We start from the raw sequence: 9,187 nt of genomic DNA, 5'->3' as shown, positions 1-9,187 counted from the left end.
CCTGGCCCTGGAATGTTAGAAAGGGGGCGTCTGGCCCAAGCGAGCCATTTCTTGAGGCTATGCAGGTACACAGGGAGCAGCTTTCTCAGGGGGACGGGGACAGGAGAGGCTGTCGCAGTAGGTAGTTAAGGGGACAGTCTTCTTCCGAATCGCCCCTGCCCCGTTTTTTATCTCGTTCCCACCCCCACCCCGGTTTTCACCCTGCGCTCCTCTCCCCACTGCGCCGTTTTCTCCTCACTTCCCTCTCCCATTACCGGAGCCATTGAGCGGCCCCCCTTGTTTTACCCTAGCCTTGACCCTCGCCGCACACCCCCATTCTTATTCATGTCCTCCCCCAAGCCCCAGCACCCGGTTATTACACCTTCCTTCCACCCCCTCTCCCTCCGCATTTTCGCCTAAGCCCAGCTCTCCCCCAGGTTTCTTCTCGGCCAGTGTTCCCTCCACCCTATTTCTCCCGCCCCCATTTTTACCCGTTCCCCCCTCATCGGGCTTCGCATGGCTCCATTTTCACCTGCCCCTCCCCTCGACTTCGCTTCAGCCCCTTTGGTTCCCCTTCCCCCCACCGCCCTCAGTCCCCCTCTCTCCGTTTTCCCCGGATCGCCGCTTCCCCCGCTTGGTTTTTCCCTCAGCCTGGCTCTACCCACTCTCCAACACCCCCTTTTCCCCTGAGCCCGGCTTCCCCTACTCCGGTTGCTGTCGCCCCCCTTTCCCCGGTTTCCCTCAGCCCAGTTCCCCTCCCTCCCTTCCCCGTTTTTATCCGGCGCTGGTTCCCCTCAGGACCCCGCACAACCCCTGGGTTTTATCCCGTTCGCGCCCCACCCCGTTTCCGCTCACCTCCCCCCACCCCTGCCCCATTTTTATCTGGTTCGCGCGTCTTCCCCGCCCCCGTTTCCCCTCAGCAACCCCTGGGCTTTTATCCCGTCAGCGTACCGCCCCCCCGATTTTCCATCTTTTCCCTCAGCTGCCTCCCCACCGTTTTTATCCCGTCCGCACCCCCCCCTCCGTTTCCCCAGCGCCCCGCCCCCGCGCGTCTCCGCCCGCGCCCACCGCCATGTGACGGGAAGCAGCTGATGGCCTCTCCGGGCGGCGGCGGCGGCCGGGCCAGGGCGGGCGGCGCGGGGGCGGCATGAGGGCCCGCGGCCCGGGGGGCTGAGGCGCCCGCCGCCTGCCGCGGGGGCCGCGCGCGTCCTCCATGGAGGCCGGAGGTGAGTGGGGCCCGGCGGCCAGTTCCCGCCCGGCGGGGCCGTGGCCCGTTCTCCCCGGGGAGGGGGAGGCGACCCCGGGGCTGGCTCGGCGGGGCGGGGCGGGGCGGGGGCTGGACGCGGCAGGGGCGTCCGGCCTGGGAGGTCCGCGCGGGGCCGGCGGGGGTGCGCGCCCGGCGACCAGCTTTGTTTCACTTTCGTTGTCAGTGGCCGCCACCCCGGCTCCCGCTGGCGACGGGATCGGGAAGATCGGGCTTCTGCGGGAGGAGATCCCCCGACCGGGACAGAGGGGGCTCCTGGGTGGGGAGCACCAAGCCCTAAAACGGAGATCCCGAAGGGGGTGGGTGCCTCTGGGTACCCAGGTGCCAGGGGACGCACTCGCATGTCTAGATGGGAGTCACCTCTGCCCCTCACAAGCTGTGTGATGGTGACAGTGGACGAACCACAGAACCACCGCCAGCCACCCATGTCTCAGTTTTGTATCTGCAAAATGGGATAATTCTAGTACCTGCCTCGGAGGGTGGTTGGAACCCGGTAAAAATGGTGTCTGGGTTCTCTGTTGAAACAGCCTGTTCCCAGCCTCTCCCACTGGAGATTAATTCAGTGGAGGTGGGGCGGGACTGGAGATGCTGATCCCTGGCGATATGTATGATCAGGCAAGTTTAGGATACACTGATGGGTGAGGACCTTGCCTCTATTCTTGTTATCTGTCATCCCCATCAGAAGACAGCGTGGAAGTCAGGATATTGGATATACCTCAAACCAGCTCAGATGAACATTTAAATCTCAGTGGGAAAGGTGTGTCTCTTATGCAAGGGGAAAAAAACCTCAAGACGCATGCACGCCTCGGCCCTCTCCCCTCCAACGACCTTCCCTCGGAACCCCACCTGTATAGAAACTTGGGATAGATTTAGAATCGATTCCTGGAGTCCCAGCTCTTGAAGGACCCGAGTTTAAATGCAATTTCCTTAGGAGAAATTTTCAGAACGGGGTCAAGGCCCAGGGCTCAGAATTTGTTCCAGAACTTCATTGTAATCTTGCAGCCAAGTTCAAGCTTCATCCTGGTCTGGAGAATTCTGATTGCTGATGGCTTGTTATTGTGGGTGGGAAGGTTGAAATCTGGATATTCCCTGGGGTGGTGTTACTTTTTAATTTAGGAAATGACATTTCTTTGTTTGCTGAAGTCAGGCATTGAGTTAAAGGCAGCTCTCTCCCCTTCCCATCTAGATAAGGGCTTTCTTTTCAGTGAGTGTGTTACCCGTAGAATTCTTTTTTAAAGGGCCCCTACTGTTTGTGTAGATCCTATGTGAATCGTTTTAAAGCTTCCGTTTCATTTCCATTGCCTCCTTACAGTTCAGTGTGAAAGCAATCTGTAGCTAGCCTCCCTTTTTAACAGAAATCTGTTTCCAGTTCTGGGATTTTCCTAAAGATTGACAACTTCGTTTTGAGGGTGTGGGCAGGGTTGTTGAGAGCTGCCAAGTTACTGTACAAAAAAGGCCAGAGTTTTAACTACTTTTCAAATGGAATAAAGCCCATTGTAAAGGAAATACAATGGGCAACAGTTGAAATCTTCAGAGCAATGGTTAGAATTCATTTATTCATTCAACAAATACTTGTTGAGTGTCTACTATGTGCCAGGCACCCTCTAGGCTAGCCCTGACCAACAGAAGTTTAATGTGAGCTACGTATGTAATTTAAAATGTTCAAATAGTCACATTAAAAAAGAAAAAAGAACTAGGCGACAATTTAAAAACTCTTTCAATCCAACATGTCTAAAATATTAGTGCTACATGTAATCAAATAAATTGTAATGTTTTAGATTTTTTGTGTGTGCTAACTGTTCAAAATGTGTTGTGTATTTTATACTTTCAGCCCATCTGAATTCTGACTTGCCACATTTCAAGTGGCTGGTAACTACATGTGATTTCCCTATTAGACGGTGTAGCCCAATAGCAGTGAACTGGCAAGTTTGGGTGCGTTGAGAAAGAGATAGACAATAAATATGTAAAAATGACAGGCAATCAAGAAAATATCAACCAAACGTGCTGGGGTGGCTCATGCCTGTGATCCCAGCACTTTGGGAGGCTGAGGTGGGCAGATCACTTGAGGTCAGGAGTTCAAGACTAGCCTCACTAACATAATGAAACCCCGTCTCTACTGAAAATACAAAATTAACTGGGCGTGGTGGTGCATGCCTATAATCCCAGCTACTCAGGAGGCTGAGGCAGGAGAATCGCTTGAACCAGAGAGTGGGAGGTTGCAGTGAGCCGAGATGGCGCCATTGTACTCCAGTCTGGGCAACAAGAGTGAAATTCCATCTCAAAAAAAAGAAAAAGAAAATATCTAAGTGATGGTTATGAAGAAAATAAAATGGTTAAAGGAAAGTGAATGGTGCCAGGTGCAGTGGCCCAGCAGTTTGGGAGGCCAACTTGGGTAGATACTTGAGCCCAGGAGTTTGAGACCAGTCTAGGCAGCATGGCGAAATCCCATCTATACAAAAAATACAGAACTATAGGCATGTAGAATGCGGCTGTAGTCCCAGCTGCTGGGGAGGCTGAGGTGGGAGGATCATCTGAGCCTGGGGAGGTCGAGGTTGCAGTGAGTCATGATCGCGCTACAGCATTCCAGCCTGGGCGACAGAGCAAGACCCTGTCTCAAAAAAAAAAAAAAGGAAAATGAATGGTCACTTTAGATGGTGAGGCCAGGATGGTCTCTTGAGAAGGTGACCTGAGGACTGATCCCTGAATGATAAGATGGAGGAACCGAGGAAAGCTTTTGAGGCCGGTGGAATATCTAATGTACATGTCCTGAAACAGGAAAAATCGCCTAGCTTCCTGCTGGCTGGGGTCATAGCTTTCATCTCTGTGTTAAGGCTAACTGCTTCGCCTAGAAGAGGCTTATAATATATACCTTTCCACTCAGCCTGATTGTCCAAACACATCCCATTGTTTAATTAGCAAACCCTGATCCAGGGCCAGGTGTGATGGCTCATGCCTGCAGGAGGATCGCTTGAGCTCAGGAGATCAAAACCAGCTTGGTGAACATAGCCAGACACCCATCTCTACTAAAAATTTAAGTTAAAAAAAAAAAAAAATTAGCTGAGTGTGGTGGTATGCCCCCGTAACCCCAGATACACTGGAGGCTGAGGCTGGAGGATCACTTGAACCTGGGTGGGAGGTTGAGGCTGCAGTGAGCTGTGATCAAGCCACTGCACCCCAGCCTGGGTTTCAGCATAAGACCTTGTCTCAAAAACAAAACAAAACAAAACAAATATATATGTATGATATACTTGAAATTTGCTAAAAGTAGATTTTAAGTGTTCTCACCACACAAAAATAAGTATGTGAGGTAATGCATATACGGTAATGAGCTTGACTGAGCCATTCCACAATGTATACATATATCAAAACATGTTATATGCCATAATATGTATGATTTTTATTTATCAATTTAAAAAAGAAGAGGCCGGACGCGGTGATTCACTCCTGTAATCCCAGCACTTTGGGAGGCCGAGGTGGGCAGATCACCTGAGGTCATGAGTTTGAGACCAGCCTGGCCAACATGGTGAAACCCCATCTCTACTAAAAATACAAAAATTAGCCAGGCATGGTGGCGCATGCCTGTAATCCCAGCTACTCAGGAGGCTGAAGCAGAAGAATCACTTGAACCCAGGAGGCGGAGGTTGCAGTGAGCTGAGATCGCGCCACTGCACTCCAGCCTGGGCGGCAGAGTGAGACTCTGTCTCAAAATTAAAAAAAAAAAAAAAGGAGAAAACAAAGAAACCCTGATTCATAGGCCTTTTCACCAAGAAGGGTCTGCAAGTACCATACCAGATGAAGCTAGATCCCCCACCCCCAGCTGTGTTTTGTTTGTTTGTTTTGTTTTTAAGTTCTGCACTAATTAGGGCTTTCTCTCCCTGTAGCCAAGTTTAGTTTGGGCCCAGACTCCAAGAGACAGGAGTCACTGAGTTTGTTCTTCTTTTAGCTCCTGGATTCCTGAACCTGAAATAGCAAGAGACTAAATCCCTAAATCACAGAAATAGAGTGTGAATTCTGAGTAGGGCTTGTGTTTAAGAAGCATTTCATGTGAAGTGTTTGGCATAAGCATCATCAGAGTTTAAGGGGCTTCATTTATTTTTTATTTTTGGGGGACAGAGTCTTGCTCTCTCGCCCAGGCTGGAGTGCAGTGGTGTAATCTCTGCTCACTGCAACCTGTACCTCCTGGGTTCAAGTGATTCTCCTGCCTCAGCCTCCCGAGTAGCTGGGACTACAGGCGCCTGCCACCATGCCCGGCTAACTTTTATATTTTTAGTAGAGACGGGGTTTCACCATGTTGGCCAGGCTAGTCTCGAACTCTTGACCTCAAGTGATCCGCCTGCCTCGGCATCCCAAAGTGTTGGGATTACAAGCATGAGCCACCATGCCCGGCCAGCTTTATATTACTTTTTTGTTTAAAGAGTTATACCATATGTATTTTTTAGACAAATATTTACTTACTGCCTGCCCTCCACCAGGAACTCTGCCAGCTCTGGGAATAAATATACAAGGTTCCTGCTCCCTGGAATTGATGTCCTAGTAGAGGGGAGACAGATGGCAATCAAATGGTGATAGGGCTGTAAAGAAAATAAAGTGAGGGGTTGTGAAGGAGGTTGACAGGGGTCAGAAGACTCTCTAAGCAGTTGTCATTTGAGCCAGACCTGAATAAGAGTAGATGCCAGCCGAGGAGAGGCATTCCAGATGAAGGGAATGGTTGGTGCAAAGGCCTAGGGTCAGAACTAATTGAGCATTGGCAGAGAGTAGAGAGAAGGGCAATGTGTTGGAGCCAGGGGCAGGGAGAGAAGTACAAGCCCAGGGAGGTTCAGATTATGCTGGATTTTGAGGGCAGGGTGAGTAGCTAGAGCTTTATTCTAACAGTGAAACTGATCACTCTGGAGGCAAGGAGAATTGATGGTGCGGGGCTAGAGGGGAAGCAGGGAGAGCAACTGGAAGGTTGCCTGCTGAGCCAGGCGGGAGATGGTGCTGCATGGATGAGAGTAGAGATGGAGGGGGGTTAGATTTGGCAAGTCTTTTGGAAACAGACTTCATAGAACTTGCTAATGGATTTGGTTTGGGAGATTAAAAAAAAAAAAAGATCAGGCATGGTGGTTTATGCCTGTAATCCCAGCACTTTGGGAGGCCGAGGTAGGCAGATTGCTTGAGTCCAGGAGTTTGAGACCAGCCTGGCCAAGAGAGCAAAAACCTGTCTCTACTAAAAACACAAAAATTAGCTGGGTGTGGTGGTGCATGCCTGTAAACCCAGCTTCTTGGGAGGCTGAGGCGTAAGAATTGCTTGAACCCAGGAGGCGGATGTTGCAGTGAGCTGAGATCGTGCCGTTGTGCCAGTGCAGTCCAGCCTGGGTGACAGAGCGAGACTCCATCTCAAAAAAAAAAAAAATAAAGAGGATAAGGTAGAGGAAGTGAACCAACTGTGAATGTTATCACGATGGAAAAGAAAAAAAACAGAAATTTTCATTCTGGTCATTTGATCCAGAACTCCTGGTCTCAAGCAATTCTTCCACCTCTGCCTCCTGGAGCGCTGGGATTACAGGTGTAAGCCACATCCCAGGCCATCCAGGTCATTTGAAAATGTTTCTCTAGATCAGTCAATGTCATTTAATACTTGACTGCATCTGGGTTTCTTAGCCTCAGCATTGTTGACGTTTTGGGCCAAATGATTCTTCGCTGGCGGCTGTCCTGTGCACTGCAGGGTGTTGAGCAGCATCCCTGGCCTCCACCCACTAGACGGCAGTAGTAGCATCTCCAGTTGTGGCAACCAAAAATGTCGCTGCCAAATGTCCTCAAGGGGCAAAATAGCCCCCAGTTGAGAACCCTGGGTCTATACAAATAGCTATACACATGTGATTGTATAAATGAAACTATCACACATACAAATGTACAGATTTCTAGGAGGATTTACCTGGGTCTATACAATGAGCTGTTTACACAGACCATATATATATAAAAATTTCTTTCTTTTCTTTTCTTTTCTTTTCTTTTCTTTTCTTTCTCTTTTCTTTTCTTTCTTTCTCTTTCTAGAGATGGAGTCTTACTATGTTGACCAGGCTGGTCTTGAACTCCTGGCCTCAAGCGATCATTCCATCTCAGCCTACCGAAGTGCTAGGATTATAAGCGTGAGCCACCGTGCCTGGCCAGACCTAATACATTAAAACCCAGATCTACACATAGAACCTCTGAGAATGAATATTCACTTTATAAAGGCTTGATATGATTTATTAACATTCTATTTAAAGACAGAAGTTTCAGCAACAAATACCTATTTTATATAACAAGATATACCTATGTTATTATTTTCCTATAAATGCATATACTAGAATTATTTATTTATTTATTTTTTTGAGACGGAGTTTCACTCTTGTTGCCTAGGCTGGAGTGCAATGACGCCATCTCGGCTCATTGCAGCTTCTGCCTTCCACCTCCCGGGTTCAAGCAATTCTCCTGCCTCAGCCCCCTGAGTAGGTGGGATACAGGCATGTGCTGCTACGCCTGGCTTATTTTGTATTTTTAGTAGAGACGGGGTTTCTCCATGTTGGTCAGGCTGGTCTCGAACTCCTGACCTCAGGTGATCTGCCCGCCTTGGCCTCCCAAAGTGCTGGGATTACAGGCATGAGCCTAATTTTTTTTGAGACAGAGTCTTGCTCTGTCACCCAGGCTGGAGTGCAGTGGTGCAATCTCGGCTCATTGCAACCTCTGCCTCCTGGGTTTAAGTGCTTCTCCTTCCTCAGCTTCCTGAGTAGCTGGGACTACAGGTGCCCGCTACCATGCGTGGCTAATTTTTTTTTTTTTTTTTTTTTAATGTACTTTTAGTAGAGACATGGTTTCACCATGTTTGCTAGGCCGGTCTTAAACTCCTGTCCTGAAGTGATCCACTTGCCTTGGCCTCCCAAAGTGCTGGGATTACAGATGTGAGCCACTGCACCCGGCAAAAATATTTTATAAATATACACATATGCATCTCTACCATCTGCTTTACTGAATCCAAGATACCATGGATTGTATTATCATCATCTATAACTGAGAAAAAAATACTACCTATTTAACTATGAAAAGTCATTGATTGTAAGATACATCCTGATTTCAGCAAGGTCAAAATGTAGATGTGTAAAGATGTGTCTTAACATATATGAAATATGAGTTTTAAAAATGAGTATCTATCTGGTAACAGCCAGGGTCAAAGTCTTCCACATTCCACATTCCTTGTGTGGAATGCACACATCAGGAACTGACCTCATTCAGGATGGAAGCCAGTTTTTATATTAGTAAGTATCACAGTCATAATGGTCAAAAAATTCATTCTGAAGGCCTTTAATTTATGAGCTTCCTCAGCCATTGAGAATCTTCCACCAGAGTAAAGAACTGAACTAGGAACTGTGGGTCAGTCAATGAAGAAGCTCCAATCTGGTGCCTACTCTTTCACAAAATGGTGTGCTAGGTCCTGGGAGAAACAAAGATGAAATGATCTGGGTGTTGGAACAAGGTATTTAGACGCTGATAAGGAGGGCCGGGGGCAGAGGGAAATTGGTTACATAAGAGAGAACGAAATAAACAAGGTGCGACTTATTTCCGTTTTGATAGTGTGAGATCAGGGTATGCTTCTTAGTTGTGAATCTAGGTGGGATTATTACTTTTTCTTTCTTTTTTGTTACTTTGAGAAGCTAGGGATTCTCATAAGCAAAAGTGGGTCCAGGTGTGAACGTAATTAAGCCCCTTGCATGTTAAGGAGATTTTGTGGCCAGAGTGTGGCCTGCAGGGAGGAGATAAGGGAAGGAGTCTGGACCGATGGGCTGGGGCAGATGGCATGTGGTGGAAGGCCTGGGCTCAGTTGCCTTTATGATGTAGGCAGGTGGGAGCTTTCAAATGTATTTGAAAGAAATGATGTGATGGTATGTGTATTTCAGCTTTAGCAGCGTCTCTAGGGGTAGGAAGACC

At 48.5% G+C, this 9,187-nt stretch overlaps 1 protein-coding gene across 2 annotated transcripts in view; it reads left to right on the top strand.

Moving 5' to 3' along the window:
* Positions 1-1,029: 1,029 nt before the first annotated feature.
* The window catches only part of WSB2 (WD repeat and SOCS box containing 2), a 29,252-nt gene continuing 21,094 nt past the window's right edge, over positions 1,030-9,187 (top strand). For both annotated transcript variants that reach the window (XM_025401423.1, XM_025401422.1), the window contains exon 1: positions 1,030-1,205. Coding sequence is in view for 1 of the 2 variants with exons in the window: in XM_025401422.1 (XP_025257207.1) it covers positions 1,193-1,205 (13 nt within the window). In the remaining variant the exon portion in view is untranslated. The remainder of the gene's footprint in view (positions 1,206-9,187) is intronic.

This window comes from Theropithecus gelada, chromosome 11 (genome assembly GCF_003255815.1).
Source record: "Theropithecus gelada isolate Dixy chromosome 11, Tgel_1.0, whole genome shotgun sequence".
NCBI classification, from domain to species: Eukaryota; Metazoa; Chordata; class Mammalia; order Primates; family Cercopithecidae; genus Theropithecus; species Theropithecus gelada.
The sequence above is the reverse complement of the archived record's forward strand: the minus strand, read 5'-3'. Positions and strand labels throughout refer to the sequence as shown.